This window comes from Mesoplodon densirostris, chromosome 3, assembly GCF_025265405.1.
Source record: "Mesoplodon densirostris isolate mMesDen1 chromosome 3, mMesDen1 primary haplotype, whole genome shotgun sequence".
Lineage (NCBI taxonomy): Eukaryota > Metazoa > Chordata > Mammalia > Artiodactyla > Ziphiidae > Mesoplodon > Mesoplodon densirostris.
Window position 1 is genome coordinate 161,774,273 of NC_082663.1, and position 24,232 is coordinate 161,798,504.

The 24,232-nt window shown below is 49.4% G+C and overlaps 1 protein-coding gene and 1 pseudogene across 1 annotated transcript in view; one reads left to right on the forward strand and one right to left on the reverse strand.

Annotated features, from left to right (window-relative positions):
• Window positions 1-24,232, reverse strand: part of ERGIC1 (endoplasmic reticulum-golgi intermediate compartment 1) — a 108,916-nt gene that overhangs the window by 44,954 nt on the left and 39,730 nt on the right. Inside the window, exons 2-3 of the mRNA XM_060094937.1 lie at window positions 11,546-11,607; window positions 4,130-4,202 (exon numbers count right to left, since the gene is read on the reverse strand). Coding sequence (XP_059950920.1) covers window positions 4,130-4,202; window positions 11,546-11,607 — 135 coding nt within the window. The remainder of the gene's footprint in view (window positions 1-4,129; window positions 4,203-11,545; window positions 11,608-24,232) is intronic.
• The window catches only part of LOC132485865 (serine-threonine kinase receptor-associated protein-like), a 34,960-nt pseudogene continuing 26,737 nt past the window's right edge, over window positions 16,010-24,232 (forward strand).

Consider the following 24,232-nt stretch of genomic DNA (forward strand, 5'->3'; position numbering starts at 1 on the left):
ACGTGATGACCGTGGCTCCCTACCCGGCCCTGGCTCACAATCCAGGCCTCAGAGTGGGTAGGCTCGGCTCCTAGGGAGCCGTCGAGCTCCTCCTCCTGGCTAAGTTACTGGCCTACCCACTCTGGGCCTGCTACTAGAGTGTGTGAGGACACAGTTCAAGGTAATGTCCAAGTTCCAACTCGGTGGGCAATGGCTTCCTGCCTGTGAGGCCACCTCCCCCAAGAAGGGCGCATCCAAGTCTCCCAGTGAACTGTTCTGACCAAAAAGCAGCAGATGCCATGTCCGCGGGGCTCCAAAATGCTCTGGGCAGAAAAGGATGGGATATGGGGGTCTGGGTACCAATTCTAGGCTTTGGCATCAGACAGGCCTGGGTGTTTTGTTTTGTTTTGTTTTTTCCCTCCTGGCCACTCCACACAGCATATGGGATCTTAGTTCCCTGACCAGAGGTCAAACGTGTGCCCCATGCAGTGGAAGTGCAGAGTCCTAACCACTGGACCGCCAGGGAAGCCCCAAGCCTGGGTTTGACTCTCGCTCTAACCAATTACTAACTGCACTGTGGTTTTAGCTTCCTGTTGCCTCAGTTTCCCCAGCTATAAAGTGAGACTAGTGTCAACAGTAGTACCTGGCTCAAGGGGTTTTGTGACCTTTAAATAAGATGAGCATTATAAAGTGCTAGCTTAGGTGGCTGGCATGTGGTTGCCTATTACAAATCACAACTGAAAAGTCTGAGTTGTATTAAGCTATAAATGATCAATGGAGAGTTCCAGTTACTACATTTTCTTATTATAAATCCTCATCATGTTAATAATTAAGAGCAGCCAGAGCCTGTGCAGTCACAGACTGGAATGTTCTGTGGCCACATTCTCTGAGGAGCAGGATGCCGCTCCCTTACAAACACAGAGCCTCAGAGCACCCTGGGGGGCCACTTTCCCAAGTATAATTAATGTCCAGGTTGAAGTCCAATCACCCAAACAGGTTTCCCATCCTGCCGGGCCGGGCCAGAATAGCCTCTTATGTCACTGATAACCACAGGCCAGCGTTAGAGCAATGTTGATCCAACCAGAGGTGACCTCATTTCCTTGGGTTACAATCTCATGGCGGGGGTGGGGAGGCCAACCCACTGTGGTCACAAAACTGCCAGGGAGGGCCAGCCACCCAGAAAAGGAAAAGAGTTGTGACCTGCGGTCCTTCCCGGATCAACAGGGCTTCCCGGGGGTCGGAGAAGCTTCTGAGAGAGGAAGGACCCCAAGGTGCAATCCTGTCCTCTAGATTTTCCTGTGGAGCCCTCGCCCGCGAGGACGCCCTTTGGGCAACTCTTGCACCTTGGTCACAAGGCCGCAGAGAGAGAGGAGGCATTAGGGACACCGCATCATCACGGATGGAGCCTCTGGCCCGGACAGGTCTCTCTTCTCACCCCCACTGCTCTCTGCCTCTCCCCAGCCCTCTCACTGCCGGTGGGGAAGTGCTTATTAGCCCAGGGCCAGACACAAGGCAAACACTGAATGAATGGCCCCTCGTGTTGTGATTCCCCTCCTCTTTCTTCCTCTCCCGGGGTGTGGTGGGACCAGCATGTTCAGAATGCTCCCAGGAGCCAGGAAGAGGAAGTCCTAGAGAGGGCAAGGGGATAGAGCAGGGGAACACACTGTGCTCTTGAGAAAGAAGTGAGTCCTGCCCTGGTAAATGGAGTGAGCTGTCCGGGCTTGCTCAAGGGCCCTGCACACAGCAGCGGGGGGTGCTGCAGTCACCACAGTGACTGCTGCAGTCACCTCCTGCTGCAGTCACCAGCTCTGACGTCCAAATCTACCTGTCGGGGTGCTGCCTGGAACTCTGCCTCCTTATCAGCTACGCTGATGATCGGCTGAATGAACTGCCTCTCAGAATGTCAGCAGGAGGTGAGGGAGGCTCCTTCTTAACTCAAGGGGGGAGACAAAAAAATTAACACTCACAGAGTACTCATTACATGAGAGGTGCTGAGTGGCCTTACAACCTTTTTCCCGTTAGACAGGGAAGAAATATGAAATGAATAAATGCCTGAAGGGATATGGATCTTAAAGTATATCAGGCACCTTTCAAGGTAAATAATCTTCTTAAAGCCTCACAAAATATCCCATACCTTCTCTATCTCCTATCCTGCTTTGTTTTCTCTTCGGAGCCCTTATCACTAATGGATACATCCCGTTGTGTTTGCTTGTGGACCATCTGTGTCCACCGCCTGCATTTTTGGCTTCTCTGAGCATGAAGTCACATGGTAGTGAATCGGACAGACCTGATGCCTGACTTCTGAGGGCTCAGGACCAAGGATGATCGCCATTAATCCATGGCAGTGTACAGAGCCTGGCCTGACTCGGGTCCACCTGCTCCATATTCTACTCTCCCTGCTTGCTCACTGTGCTCTAGCCACACCAGCTCTCTGTCTTCACATACACCAGGTAATTCCTGCCTCAGGGCCTTTGCACTTGCTAGTGTCCCTGCCTGGAATAGGTAAAGCCTTGCACCTGGCACCTGGGATACAGTCAGGGCTCCCTCCTTGTTGCTGTCACCTGGGTACCACTTCTCACCTGGCTCAGAACATGAGAGCCTGCACAGAAGCCCCCCTCCCAGGGAATGGGGCGTGACCTGGAGAGACCAGCAGGTGACACAGTAGGTCCTTCATAATGCCAGCAGGTCTCAATTTCTGGCTGCTCTCCCTGCTTCCACCTCCAAATCATGATGGGATGACCCGTGAAATATCCAGTGGCCCAAATGTGCACACTTGACTGGGACAGAGTCCAGGGGGAACAAAGTTCCTTGTCTGACCCCTGCCTGGTCAAGGAGTTATGTCTTGGGAAGCAGACAAGCTTCCCCAGACCTGGAAGAAAGCCTTGCCTCTGATGTACCCTCCCTTGTTTGGCCAGAAATACTGGGACCCAGAGAGGTTTGGCAACTTGCCACCTGTCACAGAGCAGTGGGTAACTGAGCAAGGACCTGGCCCTGGATCTCCCAAGGCCTTGTCCAGTGCTCTTTCCAACACTCCATGAGGCTCCTGGGGCTTTGGTGCCATCAGGGTTAAAAACAGGATCAGAGAGACAGGGAAGATAAACTCTCCCAACTCAGAGGAGGGCGGGAAGCTATATTCAGAAATGAGTTGGGGCGGGGGGGGGGATGGGTGGGGCAAGACAGTGGACAAGTCCCCTCACCTCTCTGAGCCTCAGTTTCCTCATCTATAAAGAGGGGACAACTACCTCCCAGGGCTGTTTGAGGATTAAGGTGGTCAGAGCAACAAGGACCATCTTGGGCTGAGCAGCTATGTTTTCAGTTTCCTATTGTCTTGTGGCTGACAGGGAGGCACAGGAAACCAAGAAATTCCATGAGTGAAAAAGAAAATTCCAGTGTTGGACAGGGGAGTGGGTGGCCAGAGGCCAGCCCCGTGATGACTTTCTGGGTTATAAACACGGAAATGCAGAGGCTTGGAAGCCAGAGGTGAAGGCAGGAAGCTTCTGGGTCTAATTCATCTCAGAGGGGCATCTGATGAGGCTGTGACTGAATAATTCCAATGGCATTCGGTGTTACACAGGCCCCAGAGCATTTACTAGGTTATCTGAACAACAGATGATTCTAGGAACTGGGAATGGATTCACAGTGCGTCAACCCGCTGCCAGGAAGCCCATGCTGACTCCTCACCCAGTGTGGGCCTAGAACAGGGAAGGGGGCTTGGTTGAGGGGGCCAGGCTCCGATGTCAGAACCCCGCCCCCTCCACCGCCTCGGGTAGAAAGCTGCCCCCATTTTTCTCTGACTTCTTCCAGCTTTAACATCAAACGACCCTGTGATGACTCAGAGGGAAAAAAGCCCACTGGCCAAACACAGGGACGGCAAACATGAGCAAATGATTTCTGTTCATCGGCGGACCCGGGAGGTGCCTCCCTGACCCCAGAAGGGAACCAACGTTTTCTCTTCAGCTTTAACAAAGCAATGTTGGTTTTCGCTCAGGCTTTAAAACCTTTTAAGAAACAGAGGAGTGACTGATGCCACAGGCTCGGAAACAGGAGGTAGAAGGTTCGGAGGTTTCTCTCCTTTGTAAAGCCCCTCTCTCTTCTCATCTGGGATCCCCAGAAGCTCTGGAATGCCTCACCAGTGGGCGATGTAACTTACATTTCTGTCGTTATGAATCCGGTGAGCTCCGAGAGGAAGAGGAAGAGGATGAACAGGCAGCAGCAGATAGAGACTGGAAGAAACAACACAGACACCCCGTTAAGGGTGGTGGGCACTGGCGTAGGGGAGCCAGCCCCCAGCCCCTGCCCTCCGAGAAGAGTTGCTTACAGGGAGGGGGACAGAGGTCCACAGACCCTCCCCAAAGCCCCTTCTTACTCTTGGCCTCAATGTGAAGCAGCCCCACCGTCAGAAAGGTAGACCGCCTTTGGAACTGATCTGACCCTCCCTTGCGGACCTCCCCAGCACCCCCATGCCCGCAGCTAGGCAGGTCCTCCAAGGGGCCAGCCTGCCTTCCCTCCATAACAGCATTCTCATGCAGAAGTCAGTCAGAAAATAAGGGCTGCAAGTCGGTGGCCCACAGATGTGTTCTGTTTGGCTCGACTGATGCATATTTTAAAATTTGGAGTTGACATTGAACAATCCAGAGATTTCACATAGAAGTCCAGATTTCTGGCTGCTCCAGAACACTCAAGCCCTTGTTCCCGCAGGGGCTCTGAGCTCACCAGTTGGTCAGAGGCCCCACCATCCCCTCCTGCCACCCAGGTTCCAAGGCCGAGGCAGAGTGCTGGCTGCCCTCCATCAACACCCGCTGTGGTCCCATCAACACTGTGCCCGTGTCCCTAGCAGAGGCGAGAACACGAGGATACCCAGGGCTGTGCTTCCAAAGAAGGGACGACCCTCTGTGGGTGTGAAGAGTTGGGGTCCTACAAGTCGGAAGTGCAGAGAGAGCAGAATGGAGCTCCAGGGTCGGCCCACATCACTTGGATTTATCTCGCCTGCCTGGCCCTTGATGAGGTTGGATCTTGTGACCCTGGACTCGCTCCTTGGGGCAGGACATAACAAGTGCCCCAGGGGCTGGCCCTCAACTCATCTCCAGATACTCCCCCTACATCTAACCACCCAGCGACCTTCAGCCACGTGCTGTTCCCTGAATATGCTATGGTTCCTCTGTCTGGAATGTCCTTCCCCATCTTCCCTCCTCTTCCTTGGTCATCCTCTTTTCCTGGTGAACTCCTACTCACCCTTGCAGGTTGAGGCCCAACTCAAATGTCCCTTCTGGTGAGAAGCTCCCCCAATCCTGAGGTTGAGCTGGTCACTCTTTCCTCTGTGTTCCCAGCCTCTATCTGAACACCTTCCAAATGTTATCTGTGGCTCTCCCTTTCACTAGACTGATAGATACCCTGGAAGGCAAAAACTCCACAGCTCCAGTGCCTGGCCTGGGGCTGGGCACACAGGAGGTAATAATAGGTTTCGTGTAAGGCAGGGAGCCACCCCCCAGAATACAGAATAAGGACTGAGTGTGCCTCACCGGGGTTTATCATAGAGGCATGTCGTGGGCAATGGCTCAAACAGTGTGGTCCCACTACTCACGTGCTGTGTGTCCCTGCGTAAATTAACCTCTCTCTGCCTCAGTTTCCACATCTGTAAAATGGCACCAGTAGAAGCACTTGCCTTATGGGGCTGCTTGAGAATTTCCACAACACAGAAACTGGACTTGAAATAGTGCCTGGCAGGTAATAATGGCTCACGCATTAGCTCATTATTAGGATTTTCATCAGGGAGACTTTGGAGGGTGTGGTGATTTGGGGAAGGTGATTTTGCAAGTGGGTTGACCCTCAGTTTCCCGCAAAGAAAAATTCCCAGTACCACCTGCTGATTCGGCCACATTCTTGACAGTCTGTACCTGGTTGGCTGAGCCATCCTGACTGATGCTGAAACCAGGTTATTTGTCATCATCACCATCATTATTATTATCATCTATCTATGGCAAAATGTACAGTCAAAGATACGTTCTGGGCTCCCCTGGTGGCAGAGAGGTTAAGAATCCGCCTGCCAACGCAGGGGACACGGGTTCGAGCCCTGGTCCGGGAAGATCCCACATGCCGTGGAGCAACTAAGCCCGTGCGCCACAACTACTGAAGCCCGTGCGCCTAGAGCCCGTGCTCCACAACAAGAGAAGCCACCGCGGTGAGAAGCCCGTGCACCACAACGAAGAGTAGCCCCCGCTCGCTGCAACTAGAGAAAGCCCGTGTGCAGCAACAAAGACCCAACTCAGCCAAAAATAAATAAATAAAATAAATAAATAAAATAAATAAATTTATTTTTTAAAAAAAGATACATTCTGAGGCAAGAAGGCAGAGAACAAGTGTTTGTGGGGCACCTACCACATGCCCTGCTGTGGGAGTGTTAACAGATACCTGTCACTTCACACTCCCATGTGAAAGAGGGTATGAGCCCATTTGGAGGGTGTAGAAATGGAGACTCAGAGAGAGGAAGAGAGTGGCCCAGGGACATACTGGGTGGCAGGCTGGGGGGGGGGGTGGGGGGTGGGGAGGGCTGGAACCTGAGCGGTCTAGAGCCAATGCCCTAAGGAAAGGAACCCCGAGATCTCAGACTCCAAGCGAAGGGCGAGACAGGGACATCCCCAGAGTCCCCACCAAGCCTCCAAAGCCACACCCAGACATGGGGCATACTAGAATGACTCCGCAGTTCTTCCAAACTTTGAAAAAGCTGTACAGGCCAGAGTTTAAGGGTTTTACTTTTTCTTGGAAGAAGTAAAACATGCAAGTGATAAGAAAAATCATCAAGCTGTATAAAAAGGCAAACCGTGTGAGTCTCTTTCTCACTCCCGACCCACAGCCCCCTGCCCAGAGGTACCACCCTTACAGTCTGTGTCCTGACACGGGCATATGAGTTTTTCCTCTAATCAAATAGCATAATGTACACATGATTTCTCTCTTTTTTTAAAATTTAGCTTTATTTATTTTTTTTTTGCCTATGTTGGGTTTTCGTGGCTGCACATGGGCTTCTCATTGCAGCGGCTTCTCTTGTTGTGGAGCATGGGCTCTAGGTGCACGGGCTTCAGCAGTTGCGGCACGTGGGCTCAGTAGTTGCGGCACGTGGGTTCTAGGGCATGCGGGCTTTGGTAGTTGTGGCTTGTGGGCTCTAGAGCGCAGGCTCAGTAGTTGTGGTGCATGGGCTTAGTTGCTCTGCGGTATGTGGGATCTTCCCGGACCAGGGATCGAACCCGTGTCCCCTGCATTGGCAGGCGGATTCTTAACCACTGTGCCACTAGGGAAGTCCCTGTACACATGCTTTCAACTGTGCTTTGCTCACTCAGCAATCTATGTCTAAGCAGGTCCTACATCAGTTTATACAGAGTGGTCATGTGGCTTGTTTGTTTTCATGGCATAGAAATTAATTTCAAATGTCTTCTCCAGCTGCTGAACAAATCCACTGCAGAAGACCAGCTGGCAATCCAAATTTCCCAGGCTCACATCCTTCCCCTTCTCACCTGCAAACTGCAGCTGTGATGCCTCCTGATAAAGAATCCTGCCAGATGGGCAAAGCACCCTTCTCACTTGAAATCTCACACCTTTTCTGACCCACGTTTCAGAGCCATTTTCACCCTTCCCACCCCACCTTCAAGCCCCAGCAACCCACAGGTTGCTGTAATGATGAACAGGCCCAAACTTGGGAGGTGTTTTTAAAGGTCAATGCTGACTTAGGCCAGTCCAGGTTTTCTAGCTGCCTTCCTTGCTCCAAGCCTGCAAATGGGCCCCAAACTTCTGACTCTATGCAGATCAGAGGTGGGGGGATAGGGGTGGGAAGGCCTTTTTCTGAAACCTGCGTGTGTTGTCCCAGGCTTGGACCTAGCAGCTGGATAAGTGCGGAGTCTGCTCAGCTGAATCTGAGTGTCCAGCAGCCCATGCTGTATGTCTGCTTCCCCTACCTTGACCCCAGACTGGAAAGATAGAGACAATGTCTCAGCAACCCTGGGGCCTCAGGGTCTAGCATAGTGCCTGGTTCAGAGAAGCTATGAAATAAATATTTGTTGAGTGAGTGAATGAATGAATAAAAAACATGAAGGCAGGTAGGAAGTATTTCCACCAGAAAGGCCTTCTGATACTGTAGAGTTTTTCAATCCATGTTTGGGCAAGATGCTCAGGCTCTGTGACTCCAGACTTCTTCTGAAACTGACTCAGGCACTGGACAGTAGGAATGTGACGCCAGGAGGATGCTCGCTAGTGGGAGATCCGGTGCAGCCAGCAAAGGGGGCACCGGACCCAAGACCCAGACACCAGCAAGTCAAGGCATCTGTGTAAGGCCACATGAGCACTTCAGTGGAGAAGGCAAAATTCAAACTTCGACTTGTGAGTCTCCGGAGCCCTTGCTGGTTCCTTCAGTTATTAATAGCACTTACCATGACGTCATGAAATGGTGTGTTTCTGTATCTGCCTGCCTGCTCAGCCACGCACTCTTCAAGGACAAAGACCGAAGCCCATTCATCAATTTGGTCCCAGGACATGGCACACGGCCTGGCCCCAGACCTGGCTGATAAATATTTGTTCACTAAATGGTAGCTAAGGGCTGGCTTCCCGTGCTCACGCCTTTCCTCTTGTGCAAGGGAACTTGCCCTCTCACACACTGTGCTTGAGACTGCAAATCAAACCACATCCCCAGAGGGCCACTTGGCAGTACCTTCTACATTTCACAATGCACATGCCCTTTGACCCAGTAATTCCTCTTCTAGGAAAGTTACCTTACAGAAATAACCATACAAGGATACAAAAACATATGGACAAGGATGTCTATAATAGCAATAAGCTGGAATCAGAACGCCCATCCTCAGGAGGCTGGTTACATAAACCGTGGGTCGGCCAGATAATGGAAAGAAGCACATGGTGGCCGTTTACGTGCTGGTACGAAAGGTGTGCAGGATGTGTCAGTTAAAAAAGGGCAGGGAAGGATGGTGTGCCCAGTACGCTCCTGTCTGTGCTTAAAATGACGACGCAGGTATTTCAAAGACTGAATATGTTTTTTAAAAACTCTAGAGGGATACAGACCTGATTGTTAAACATACTCGATAAGGCAGAGAACTGCAGAGCCTGCAAAGAAGTGGCCTGAGCTGTTGGTGGTAGGAAGGGGACAGGAAGCCTCGTTGGAATTTTTGTGACCAGGTTCATAAACTAATTGAACGGGTAGATGAACAAGCCCTTTTCCTCTTATGTACCCCGAGTACCTTTTCCGTGGGGATCAATGCACAAAGCGTCACAGCTTCTGCGGTCACAGACCCTCATGGGCTGTGGGCTCCAAGAGGACAGTGATAAGAAGAGGTGCACGGTCCAAGCACTGAGAGTTTGGCACGTACCCCATACTTGACAGGCGTGATCACACTTCACCCCCGGATCAGAAAACTGAGTCTCAGAAGGGTGAAGTGACTTGCTCAGGGTCACCCAGCTGCTAAATGGGAGAATGAACCCAGCTCTGCCAGATCTGAAGCTAGCAGGACATGAATCCTGCTGCCTGGCTGCTCTGTTCTCTTCTCCAGGGATGTGGACAGCCAGACTCAAGAAGGCATCTGCAGCTTGGACGACCTAAGCTAGAGGCAGAGCCAGCTGGGGTGCAGGGATCCCCAAGGTCAACCCCTGACCTGATAATGGCCTGCCCTGGGAAGCAGCGGTGGACTCCAAAATGACTGCCCAGCCCCAGGGCCCTGCTCAGGGGACAGTCCATGGGGAGGGTCCCTCTCCCACACCAAGCACTGGAAAGGCCCACCTCTTGCAAGCTGTGAAACTTCAGACAAGTCACTTCACCTCTCTGAGTCCATTTTCTCATCTGGAAAATGTGGGTAGAGCCTTCCTGCTTGCAAAGTGCTTTTGGTTTGTTTTTATATTTTTTAAAATAAACTTTATTGTGGAATAATAATAGACGCAAAGATAGTACAGAGAGTTCCCATCCGCCCTTCGCCCAGCTTCCCCTTATGTTAACATCTTACATAACCCTGGTATGTTTGTCAAAATGAAGAAATTAACATTGTCCAATACTGTTAACTATGCTACAGACTTGTTAGATCACTAATTTCTCCACTAGTGCCTGTTTTCTGTTCCGGGACCAGACCTGGTATCCCATTTTGCATTTAGTCATCGTGTCCTTAGTCTCGAATCTGTGACGGTTCCTCAGTCTTTTCTTGGTTTTCAAGACCTTGCCACTTTCACAGAGCCTTGGCCAGGTGTCCTGTAGAGGGTCCCCCAGGCCGGGGCTGTCTGCTGCTTTCCCATGATTAGACTGGGTTGTGGTTTTGGGGGAAGATCCCACGGAGGTGAGGTGTCCTTCCCATCAAATCCCATGGCAGGCAGCGGGCACATGACATCTACGTGACCTCTTCCTCACTGGTTGATGCTAACCTTTGTCACTCGGTGACGGGGCAGGCTCTGGATGTCTCCACTATAGTTACTACTTCCTTTCCATTCTCTCCTCTTTAATAGTGAGTCACCAGCTCACACTCCAGGAGAGGAGAGTTGAGGTGTACCTCTCAGAGGGGGATATATTCATAAATATTCCTTGGAATTCCTCTGTAAGGAAGGTTCATCCCTTCCCTCCCATTTATTTAGATCAGTATGGACTCCCGGACCTTTTTCTTAATTCTTTGGGTAACAAGCCAATAATGCCATTATTTATTGTGCTACTCAGATTGCCCTGTGTTGGTCTTTGCCCTCTTACAGGCTGGCCCCTGTGGCCTGCTGACACACCTCCACCCCTTGCTTTTCCTCCAGGAATTTTTTTGCTTTCTGGCACAAGGTGTCCCAGGCTTATTTTGTACACTTCCTGTCCCAGCCCTGCAATCAGTCATTTCTCCCAGGAGCCCTGGGTCCTTTTAGTAGAATACTGGCATTCAGAAACCAAAATCTGAGTGACAGGATTATTTTTTTAAATGGATAGAAACATCCTTATGTCAAAAACTCAAATAGTCTAAAAGGTATGAAGAGAAAAGTCAGTCTCCCTCCAACCCATGAGCCCCTGTTTCCCCTCCCAAGGACAGCTACTTTTTTTTTTTTTTTTTTTGGCTTCGTTGCTGACGTGGGCTTTCTCTAGTTGCGGCGAGCGGGGGCTATTCTTCGTTGCGGTGTGCAGGCTTCTCATTGCGGTGGCTTCTCTTGTTGCAGAGCATGGGCTCTTGGCACGCGGGCTTCAGTAGTTGTGGCGCACGGGCTTAGTTGCTCCGCAGCATGTGGGATATTCCCAGACCAGGGATCAAACCCGTGTCCCCTGCACTGGCAGGCGGATTCTTAACCACTGCACCACCAGGGAAGTCCCTGGGGCAGCTACTCTTGGTGATTGATTTCTGGTGTCTCCTTTCAGAAACAGGTGATGTTATACCTTACAGCGCTACAGTGAGGACAGAGAAGAGCTGAGGGACCAGAGGCGGGGCCCAGCAAGATGCCCATCATTTCTTCCCTCCTCCTGTCTCTCTGTCTTCCCTCCCTGGCCCAGCATTTCTGCGGAGGGTGGGCAGGCACAGGTACAGGGGGTGGGGAGAGGGTAGGGAGCAACGGAGAGAAGGGGGCTACTCACTAATGGCCCCGGTGTACGTCGGCTGTGTGAGGTCCTTGGGCACCTTCCTGTAGATGTCAAACCTGTGGAGAGCAAAAGGGACGGGGTGAGGTGGGCACAAAGGGCAGGTGTCAGGCAGCGGGGGAAATGGTGCTGGCTGGTGTGCCCAGCAGCCGCCACTCTTCCCCGAACCAGCTCCTCCAAGAGGCCTGAAGGACGTCCCCTGCCCACCATGGGATCCTGGCTCCCACACCTCCTTTGTTGCACTGCCTCACTACTTATCACCCCCTGAGACAGATGGCCTGGACCCCTCATCTGATTCTGGTTCTTGCTTGGTCTTGCCCCCAACAGAATGTAAGCTCCATGAGGGCAGGGACCTTGTTAAGTGTTGTCCCCTGTCGTATCCCTAGACCCTTGTTTGGGCCTGGAGCAAAATAGGCCCCTAGTAAGCACTGGGGGAATGCACTGAACCTGGGCGTTGGCTTTGCCTGATGCTGAAGGGAACGGGCAAGTGCCATCTTCCCTGAGTTCTCTGACGGCGCTGCATTCTTGCCTGGCATCACCTCTCCGCCCCCTCTTCCCTTTCCTGTCTCTACCTCCTCTTGTTTCCACTCCCCACTTCCCCAGCTTCTGCAGCCTTCTTCTTGGGAGATTCTCCTGAACTCCAAGGCAGTAGGTTAACAGAAAATCCTGCCTGGGGCTGACATCGGCTTGTCACAGCCGTGGCTCCAGCTCACGTGGGTTTCTGCCCAGACACAGAGCAGACGCGTTTTTTTCATATGGATCCCACCAGAGCAGACAGGGGTGGTGGGGTGGTGGTGGAAGAACTGGGGGCTTTGGGGTCAGGCAGACGCAGGTGTAATTCTGGCCAGTTGTTTTAAGGGGTAAGGCCCTAGAATCAGACTGCCCTGGGTTCAAATCTTGGCTGGTCTTCTTCCTTGCTGTGTGATGTCAGGCAAACGACGTCACCTCTCTGAGCCTCCGTTTCCTTTTCTGTACTACGACGAGACCCCGCCAGGCCCGAGGAAGGGAAAGAAACGTCAGCGGAGGAGCTGACGCAGAGCGTTCCCAGGCACTTGGCTTCTTCCCCTCCACTTGATGAGCAAGCAGCTCTAAGTCCACAGCCCCTTCCCAGTTCTCTGGTGAAGAGGCTGGGAGCTCCGCCCGCCAGGGGTGATGGGCTGGCGGAGGCTCCTCTTGGGCAATCGGGAAACAAGGTGAGTGCCGTGCTAACCCCAATGCAATGACTTGGAAATCTTGCATAAGATCTGATACTTGACCCCTGTGCGTTCACTCTAATGACACATGAAAGGTGCTTGGTTCCTCAAGACCTCAGAGGAGGGGGGGCTTCCCTGATGGCGCCGTGGTTGAGAATCTGCCTGCTAATGCAGGAGACACGGGTTCGAGCCCTGGTCTGGGAAGATCCCACGTGCCGCGGAACAACTGGGCCCGTGAGCCACAGCTACTGAGCCTGCGCGTCTGGAGCCTGTGCTCCGCAACAAGAGAGGCCGCGATAGTGAGAGGCCCGCGCACCGTGACAAAGAGTGGCCCCCCGCTTGCCACAACTAGAGAAAGCCCTCGCACAGAAACGAAGACCCAACGCAGCAAAAATAAATAAATAAATAAACTCCTACCCCCAACATCTGAAAAAAAAAAAAAAAAAAAAAAAAAAAGACCTCAGAGGAGAAAACATTCCTATAGGCTGCAGAGCTAAAAGGTATCACTTTCTCTCCCACCTGCTCAGTCATCAGTCTCCTGTGCTTAGGCCCCGAAGGGCACTAAAAACTGAGGCTGGGAGTGTGATCAGGAGGGGTGGGGGCCTCATGTGACTCAACTATCCATATCTACTCACCTCCCTTATTCTGAAAATGCTGCCCACTTTACCTGTGGGAGGCATATTAGAGGAGAGAGTATGTACTGGGGAGTTAGCCTGCCTGGGCTTAAATGTGACCCCACCACTGTGTGACCTTGGGAGCGTCACTGAACCTCTCTGTGTCTCAGTTCCTCTGTCTGCAAAATGGGGGCAACAACAGTAACTATCTCACTGCTTAGGGATTAGAACCAAATGACTTAGTGCATATAAAGCACTTAGAACCATGCCTGGCACCCAAAAGTACTATAGCAGTATTTGCTATTACTATGATTAATGTTTATTTGGCTGACATTTATGAGCACCTACTATGTGCTAGCCCTCTTTCAGGTACTAGAGACATGGAGATAAAATCAGCCCTCAGCTCTGCGTACCTGTAGTTTAGCAGCAAAGACAAAGAGGGAATCAAAAGGAGAACGCAGTGGTGCCCCACCATGGGGTTTGCTGGAGGTGCCAGATGAACCTGCAAAGGGCACCTGGGGTCATCTTGAAGCTTCCAGAAAGAGCTGATGTCTGAGCAGGAGGATGGGAGAAAGGGTAGGTGCAGGCAGAGACTGGTCCAGGTAGGAAGAACAGCAAAAGCAGAGACGAAGAAGAGGACGGAGCCTGACGTGCTGGAAGGCTGAGTTTACCTGCCTGTGGTACTAGGACGGGAATGGAGGGAGTGGATGCTGGACAGGCAAGAGGGGCTTACAAGCCAGCTTCCTGGTCCAGTTGATATCTGGTTACTACCCTGGACCCACAGCCAGAAACTGGGCCTCATGGTTTAATAAATATATGAGCCACCATTTCCAAAGTGGGAGTTTTATGGGAAGTCAAAGGCTGCCCAGGGTAAGAAGCGGGGAGTGGCCTAGAGCAGAGTGTCCGAACCTGACAAGGGTGAGAGAGGGAGAGATGGGAGATGGTTGCATACAGGGGGGCTGATCAAATATATAAATACAGTGAGGATAATGGGGGCCGGATGCCTCACTGTTAGGGAAGGGAGGTATACATAGAAGTAGAATAAACCCCATGGTGTTAAGAGTGGAAATGAAGGTATTGCTGTGAATTCAGCAATGGTTTTCAGCATTCACAAATAGAGAAATATCCACGTGTGTAGACACATCACATATACATTTATTTCCTAGCTCGTTCTATAGACAGGGTGCAGGAACAGTGACAGCCAGACAGCAGTGAGCACATTGGGACCTCAAACCTTGGCTTCTAAATATCATTCTTTACTCAAAGAAATCAGCTCCTTGGAGAAATGGCTGATTCCAGGGCTGGGTAGGGAAAATGCAAGATGAACTTGAGTATCTTCTTATGTCAGAAAGCAAGAAACAATGATGGGACATATCAAAAGGACAAGAAGCCAGCTTAAAGGGTCTCCCACTGGCCAAAAAAGGGGCAATGTAAGCATTAAAATCAACAATCACAGTAATAGATTATGACCCGTTAGATAAAATAGGAAGCCAAAAATCTACATAGATGTAAATAAAGAAATAAGTAAATCAAGTCTGATGAGGAATGGGATACTTCCATACCTTCTAGGTACCCCCCCCAAATCTTTATTAATCATAAAGGGAAAAAGGTAACTTTACAGAGGAGAAACTTGACAGATATCACTGTAATCGAGTGACCAAAGGGAGTGTCACCAGTAAGGAGACACATCATGTGCCTCCTGATATGAAGTACTGGGGAGGGTACCCCATCACTCCTGTGGGGAACTTGCTGAAGTGTACAACCTCAGATGAATTATGAGAAAACATCAAACAAATCCAAACTGAGTGTCATGCTACAAAATGACTGGCCAGCATTTGTCAAAAGTATCAAGGACACGAAGGTAAGTAAAGACTAAGGAACTGTCAGAGATTGGAGGAGACTAAAGAAATGTGACCATTGGGGCTTCCCTGGTGGCGCAGTGGTTGAGAGTCTGCCTGCCGATGCAGGGGACACGGGTTCGTGCCCCGGTCTGGGAAGATCCCACATGCCGCAGAGCGGCTGGGCCCGTGAGCCATGGCCGCTGAGCCTGCGCGTCCGGAGCCTGTGCTCCACAACGGGAGAGGCCACAGCAGTGAGAGGCCCGTGTACCGCAAAAAAAAAAAAAGAAATGTGACCACTAAACCCCGCAGGCTGTCCTGGATCAGAGAAAGGACATCAGTGGGACAACTGATGGGATTTGAATAAGATCTGTAGATTAGTTAATAGTACTGTAGAATGTTCTTTTCCTGGTTTTGAAAATGGTTTGGTTATATAAGATGTTATATAATGTTATATAACATTTAAGGAAGCCTGGGTAAAGGGCATATGGGAAGTCTTTGTATTATTTTCACCATTTTTTGGCAAGTCTACAATTATTTCAAAATGAAAAGTTAAGATCTTTTTTTAATTTAATGAAAAATTTTTTAAAGCTTAAGTGGGAGATGTCATGTAAAAATCCCACCCAGCTTGCTTTCTTTGTGTATGTTTGGTCCCTATAGGCCTCAGAATTTGAGATGCTGGCTTAACAAATGTTTGGCCAGGTGTGCTGGGTGTCAGGCAGAGTATGTCTTTGTCAGGAGAGGGAGGGGAGATGAAGGCTGAGCGAACGAAGGTCTAAGAGAGGAGGCGAGACTTGGACAAAACTACAGGCGGCAATGGCCGTCAAAGAAGGTAGGTGCTCCGGAAACAGGGAATGACGCAAACCAAAAGCACTGCCATCCCATGTGGGGTGTGTTCCCGCGTATATTTGTATTTAATTCTCATCTCACAGTAGCTCTGGCAGATACTGATATCCTGTTTTTCCAGGAAGAAGACTACGGCTCAGCCATAAGCCACTTGCTCAAAGTCAGCAAGTCAATTTAGCAGAGCTGGGATTCAAACCCAATTCTGGGTCCACAGGCCATTGTCCTTCCACTGCCCTCTACTTATGGGAATCAGTTTAGGGCTCATTTATTGCTAAACTGAAGTCTCAAGGTTTTGCTTATTTGCTTTTCTGAAGATGCTGCCACAGAGCAGATGGGCCTCTCTTGGAAAACAGGGACCAGCGCAAAACACATTAATTCATTCAACAGGTATTTACTAAGTACCTACGAGCAGTGCTCTAGACGGTGGGAAAATGAAAGTGGTCAAGGTAGACATGGCCCCTGCCCTCAAGAAACTGTCGGTCTAGCAATGCTGTTGGTTCCTTGAGAAGGGCCACCTAAACAGAATGTTCTCTGATAATGATTCCATTCCCATGCCGCAAATCCAAGCTGGGGAGTGGTGGTAGGGTAAAGGGATAGCTGAAAAGGACCCTGGGTTCAGAGCTGACCACAAGCCAAGTGAGTCAGCAGTGAATGTCACTAAGAAAATGGGCCACCGGGAGGCTGGTGAGAACCCAGGCATGTGACAGCTAAGGAAGTCAGCCGTCGTCTCTGGCTCACATTAGTCAGTCCCTCACTGCGGTGATGTGGTGATGCGATTAGATGTGGCCACCCACTGTTAAGAGAATGTAGAAGAAAGGGTAAGGAGAAAGGGAGAGAGGGGAAAGGATGCTTAGTGTACATCTAGTGTGTGCTGGACTCGTGCTAGGGCCTGGACCGACATGGTCTCATCTAATTCTCTCAGCCAACTTGTGAGTTGGGGATTGTTATTCCATTTTACAGACGAGGCTCAGAGGCTGCTGACTTGGCTAAGCTCTCACACCTATGAAGTGTCACAGCAGGGATCTGAATCCAGGCCTAATTTACATCCTTGTTGCTTTTCCCAACGATGTGGGGATAAACCAGGACCATTTGGGTGGAAAATACTTCTTAGGAAGAAAGACTAAAGAATTGGAATGGCTTGGCCTTAAATAGAGAAAGATAAAGGATAGATTCTTTATGTTTGTCAAAAAATGCTCTTTCCCTGTCCTCCCCCTAGACTGTGAGTTTCTCACGGGAAGGACCTGGGCCTCCTTGCTGCCCAGCCCTGCCCAATCCAGGCCCTTGGGGAACTGATCTGAACGAATGGGTCAATGGATGAACCTATACAAAGATAAGGTCCACTGGCTGGCCCCATAAACAAGAGTAAGATGAAATGGATGGTGGGGAAGCTGAGTGATGGGTCCCCAGGGGTTCCTTGTACTGTATTTAGACATGTTCACTTACAAAAAAGGCAAAATGGGCTTACATGATAGCAAGAAAACAATCAGCTGGACTTACGAAAGACTGAGCTAGATGCCAGAAGAATGGGAGCAGTGCCCAGAGCCAGGTGGACCATAGGTTTGTCACCTATTGGAACAGGACCCAAATGCGGAGACCCCAGGGGACCTCCTGCCTTCACCACGCTCTGCTGTTGGGTCTAGAAGGTGTTCTGAGATCACTGTGTCCAACCCATTCATTTTACAGAAGAGAAAACAGAAGCCCCAAGAAGGAGTGACTCACCCAATTCAAGGTATAATTAAACTCAGAGTATTTAAAACAAAAAACAAGCCAATAAAAAAAGCTTGTGAAATCCTTGTTATCTCATGCTCTTGAAATGTCATATGCTACTGACTTTCAACCAGGTGCAATCTGGGCGCCCCAGGGGACATCTGGCGATGTCTGGAGATATTTTTGGTTGTCACCCGGGGGAGTGGGTGGTACCCAGCAGGTAGAAAGCCAGGGAAGCTAATGCATCCTACAATCCTACAAGGCACAGCCCCCTACAACAAAAAGGATACCAACCCCCAATGTCCATGGCACTAAAGCTGAGAAACCCTGTTGTAGGCAGAGAAAACCTTCCCATGCGGGAAGCTCATTTTCCCACTGAGCCTGTGTTCTCTCCACAGAGACGCCTCCAGTTGCCTCTGCTCCGTCTGGGTGAAGTCATGGCCATGGCCTTGATCGCCCCTGCGGTCTTTCCCTGTCCTTTTCCGCTCTGTGTCTGAGAAGGCACACTTGGAGAGAACTGGGCAAAGGAACCCCCAGGGAAAAAATAAAGTCCACCTGAATTTGTGACTTCTTATAAAGGTGCAGTAAGTACAAGTGTCACTATTTGAATCAAAAAGGTGCTCAATCCGTGCCTCTAACTTCATTATAACTTAGGATCAAACAAATTTCTTAGGATAAAATATATGTCAACATCAGAACTAGAAGTCGATGAGAATATAGGATTTACTTAACAGAAATTCACTGTACAGGCCACATCTAGCCTACAGAGCGAGGGACGGCTGCATAACCTCACCCAAAATAAACACGCATAAGTCTTCTCTTGATCCCAAGCAAGGAAACTGCCGCTGGAAATCTCTGACTAATGGATTTCTTCTGTAATTTCTTTTCATAGCAGAATGCCTCAACTCTTGCTATTTTAACTTTTGGTGCTTGGGACCTCACTTCTCCCCTGCTCTTGAAGACAAATCTCAGATCGCCCTGTGGTTCGCCATGTGTGGGCGGCCACCAGGCAGGAGCTCGTGATGTCACTGTTTCCACGGCCTAATGAAATTAGACGCCATTTAGGAGCAAGTCATTGGAAGTGGTGGGTCACTCATCCCAAAAATAGTCAGTGAGGCTTTAGTTGGTTCTTTGGCCTGCTCACCCCTGCCCACCAGCCTGTCAGAGCCCCCGGTGTCAAGCCCAGGGAGCTGGGTGAAAAATGTGCTTGTTGGTTCACTTACTCATCTCTTCCACCTTACTGAGAACCACTGGTGTGTGTGCACATGCACGTGTGTTGAAGGGCACACAGAGGTAAACAAATGGACGCACCAGAGCCTAACGCGGCTGGGAGAGAACCGTGCAAGCACCAGTTCTAATCAGCCCCAGAATCACTCTCACCGCCCCCGAATCCTGTCCTTGACATTCAAACCACTACTGTGAGCTCACACACCACTCCTCCCTCTGTCAGAAGGATGGGGAAAACATCTGTCTGTTTCCAGCCCAGATGGAGGAGCTTAGAGGGGGGAATAATAATAACAACAGCAATCACAGCTACACCGCTACTGTCCCCATTGTGAGGGATCACGGTGCACCCGGCCTTGGACTTGGACTGTCCATTCATTAGCTCACATCCTTTGTACAGCCCTGTTCAGTGGATACCAGCATTCTCCCCATCTCACTTGCCCAAGATTCCAGGCCAGGATTCAAACTGCTGCAGTCTGGCCTCAGGACCTCTGCTCTGCCCACTGTACCCTATGCCTGCCTGGGACAGGGAGACAGGCTGGGAGCGGGCGGCGTAGAGGCCTGTATCTGCGGGAGGGCTGGGTGATGATGCTCTGTGTACACAGTACTAACACGCACACAGTTCTCTCTCCAGCCCATCCCCTGTGGCTCTCTCCCTGAATCTCAGTGCCCTTGTGAAGGTCAATCGTCTACAGGGTGACCTCTCAGCTTCAATCGCCTCCACCTGTGACCTCTCCTGTCTCAGAATACCCTCTGACCACAAAGCCCTGGCCAAAGGGAAAGAGGAGTAAATTTGACTGCTGAGCTTCCAGAAGGCCCCTCTCAAGGCAGCCTTCCCCACCTTCCTGGGCGCTGTGGACATATACATTCCTGGTACAGCTCCGAGACGGCTGCAGGGTATCTTCCGCTCTTGCTGGGCTGGGACCGTCATATTTGTTCTTGAATCCACTGTGGGTCGTGCGGGGCTTGGCCCATTAACGGTATTCAGTAAATTCCAGGTGAAAATATAAAATGATGTAGGCACAGGGCTATTACTCACCGCTGTACCAGCTGTAACAGCAAACAACTGGAGGCCATCCAAATGTCCATCCAGGGGGACCAGTTAATAAACTACAGACCATCCACAAAGTGGAGGATGATGCAGCTATAAAGAGGAATGAGGAAGGTCTCTACAGAGTAAGAGAAAAAAGCAAACTGTGGAACACTGAGTTCTGTTAAATTTTGTGCGTGTGTGTTTGGGGTGCGGAGCAGCTGGAGGTAGTGATAAAAATAAATCTCCATCCTTGTTTATATCTTTAAAAAGAAACAATAGAAGGTGTAACCAAAAGCTAACACAAATGGTTACTTCTATTATTCTTAGGAGATGCATGAAAATATTAAATATTTAGGGATAAATTTGACAAAAGAAGTGCAAGACCAATATACTGAATACAATAAAACATTGCTGAGGGAAATTAAAGAAGACCTAAGTAAATAGAGAAATACACTGTTAATGGGTCAGAAGACTTGATATTGTTAAGATAGCATTCATCTATAGATTCAACTCAATTCCAACCAAAACTCCAGCAGGCGTTTTTTGTAGGATTTGGCAAGCTGATTCTAAGATTCATATGGAAATGCACAGGACTTAGAAGAACCAAAACAACTTTGAAAAAGAACAAAGTTGGATCTGACTTCAAGACTTCCTATAAACCTTACAGAAGAAAACATAGGAGAAAATCTTAGTGCTCTTAGGTTAGGCAAAGACTTTAGATAAGACACCAAAAGCATGAACCCTAAAAGAAAAAAGTCATAAATAAGGCCTCATCAAGATGAAAAGCTTCCATTCTTCAAAAGGCATTGTTAAAAGAATGAAAAGACAAGCCACATACTAGGAAAAATATATGTGAATCACATGTCTGTTAAAGGATTTATATTCAATATAAAGAACTCAAAACTCAGGAATAAGAAAACAAACAACCCATTAAAAAATGGGCAAAAGATTTGAACAGGCATTTCACCAAAGATTCACTGATGGTGAATAACCACATGAAATGATGCTAGTATCAGAGTCATTGGGGAAATGCAAATTAAAACCACAGAGATACTATTAGAATGGCTGACATTATAAAGACTGGTCACACCAAGTGTTGGTGAGGATATGGAGCAACTGGAACTCTCAGACATTGCTGGTGGAATGTAAAGTAGTATAACCACTATGGAATAGAGTTTGGCGGTTTCTGAAAATGTTAAATATACGCTTACCATATGATCCAGCCATTCCATGCCTAGGCATACACCCAAGAGAAATGAAAGTATTTTCCCATACAAAGACATGTATATGAATATTCATGGAAGCTTAATTTGTAATAGTCACAAACTGGAAACAACCCAAATATCCATCAACAGTCAAATGGACAGATAGCATATCCACAAAACAGAATATTACTCAGCACTAACAAGGAATGAAGTATTGACAGGAGCAACATGGATGATTCTCAAAATAATTATGCTGAATGCAAGCCAACGCAGTATGATTCCATCTACATAAAATTCTAGAAAGTATAAACTAGTCTAGAGTGACAGCAGATCATTGGTTGCCCAGGGAGGGAAGAAGGGAGAGACTTGAGGAAACTCAGGGGGATGGTGAATATGTTATTATCTTGTGATGGTGGTTTCATGGATGTATACATATGTCAAATTTCTCAAACTGCATACTTTAAGTATGTGAAGTTTATTGTATGTCAATTATACCTCAATAAAACTGTTGGAAAAAAACTTTTTCGTAATAGCCACGAATGAAACACATCAAATACATTAAGCAATCTATGAGTTCATAATGACACTTCATAAACCAAAACCAAAAAAAAGCCTCTTTGGATACCTTTGAAGATGTTAAGCCATTATTCTGAAAATTGGTAAATAAAGAGAAAGCATTTACTCTGATTTTTTTGGGTATACACAATGTATATCTAGGTAACCAAACAGCTGAGGAGGGCAAAGTCCTATTTTACAGAATAATTTCAAAGAATAATGTGGAAGGACTAGTAGAATTAGGAAGATCATCATTGTGCATTCTCTGATGAAATACTGGGTTTAGGCGTTTATCAGCAAGGATGGGAAGTTTCCTAACAGATGCATCGGGCTGCTGCTACCTGAACCCAGTGACCGATCTCAGCATCTCCAAGGGAAGACAGCAAGTTATTCTGTACCCCTCTCAGTGTGATGCAGTAGGAAGTACACAGCACACTTCTTAATGACTGGCCTAGAACAACCTCACATTTCACCTTCCATTTGATCCTTAACCCACAGCAGCTTGATGTCAGGCCCCCCTCACCCACTCTTTCTTCGTGCTATAGCTAAGATCACCCAACAGTCCCTAAGGGCCTGATGCCATTGGCTCTCCTCAGTACTGCCTCTGCACCAGTCCTGCTGTCCCTTCCTTCTTAGATCTCTCTCTGCTCTTGGCTGCTTAAAGTACCATGGCATCCTCACTCTTCAGCATCTTCTGTGCCTGCTCCTTTTCCTCCTCCTGCCCCTGATATCTTGGTATACCCCCAAGGGTCTGTGTTCAGGCCCCTTCTCTTTTAACTCCCATCCCCAACTTATCTATGCCTTAATTTACTGTGCTGAGTTCCAGAGACACAGGAGCAAGCCAACAAGACAGAAGTAGTCCCTGTCCTCATGGCGCTCACCCAGTAATGCCCAAGGAGCATCCTCATTCCTAAAGGCATCATGCCGGCCCTTCACACTGGACAGGTCCAGAACCAAACTCAACAGCACCTCCCACAAAACCTGTTCCCAAAACAATGAGGGAGGAGGAACCACAGGGATCATGGAATCCAAATGTGCACGTCTGCAGATAGTTAAAGGGAAACACGGCAAGGGCAGCAACGTCTTGTGTTAGAGATAAGGATCTCTGATTCTTTCCTAGTCACAGCCTGTGTCCTCCTGGGGTTCCCAAATGTCTGAGAAGTGATGAGACGTGCTGTTCTTGGCCACCATGACGAGCAAGAAAGTAAAATAGCTGATCGGGAAGATAACTATCCAGGCAATTCTCAGAAAGTGTTTTAGATGGTCTATCGGTAAAAAGATAGAGGCCTCACTGGACTGGATGGACAACGCCCTTAGCTGTTACCTGGACCCAGGCTCATGGGGGAGCACGAAGCTCACACACAGCAGGGAAGGGGCACTAGTCTTACTATTTACATTTAGTTGCATTAGGTCTAAATACTTATGCGATCTGTTCCTTGAACAGTCAAGCAAGCATGCTCTCACCTCAGGCCCTTTGCCCTTGCGTTCTCTGTATCTGGAATGATTTCTCCTCAGATCTCTTGCTGTCTTGCTCTTTCATGTCTTTTAGGTCTATATTCAAATGTCACCTCCTCAAAGACCTGTCCTGGCTACCAGCTAAACGACACCACTCTCCATCTCCTTACTCTGCCGCCTTTTTCTTCACAGCACTTGCGATCACTACCTTGTGTTATGTGTGTTTGTTCACTGTTCCACTCCATCACTAGAATATAAGTTACAGAAGAGCAGGGGCCTGCCTGCCTTTGAGTTCCACTGTATGCCCAGAGCCTAGAGAAGTGCCTGGCACACAGTAGGTCTACAGAAGTACTTTGGAATGGACGAAGGAGGCAGTGTTTCTCGAAGTCTGGCCCATGGACCACTGCCTCAGAATCCACCAGGAAGCTGGTTAAGTGTGCAGATCCCAGGGCTCCGCTGCAGAATGAACTAAACCAGCATGGGGGTTTCGCATTGCCAAAAAAGTGCAGTTCAGGAGATGTCAAGGCATGCAAGACTGCTACGGTATAAGTCAAGTGTTTATTTCCAACTTCAAATTTATTTCCTAAGACTTTCTGCTTGCACCCACCTGAGTTACTACAGGTCAACAGAGGGACAGGCAAGGGGACTGGTATTTCCCAGGCTCCTACCCTGTGGGCCAAGCACTACTTAAGTCCCTTGACCTACTTTATCCCACTGAATCCCTTCCCCCTCACCCACGAGGTACCATCAACAAGTGTAGAAACCAAGACTCAGAGAGGCTTAGCCACTTGCCTAAGCTCACACAGCCAGCAAGAGGCGGGGTCAGGATTGGAACCCGGGTCAGCTTCACCCAGAGGCTGCGCATTGACTCTCTGCGGCCTCCGCAAAGCTCCATACCAGCCCCTGGGGGCCTCGGCTGTCCGTGCTGACCTCCCTTGCCCATGCGCAGCCTGACACCGACAGCAGGCTGGGGGTGCTTGCTGAGCAAGGGAAGGAGGAAGGGTCCCGTGGAGC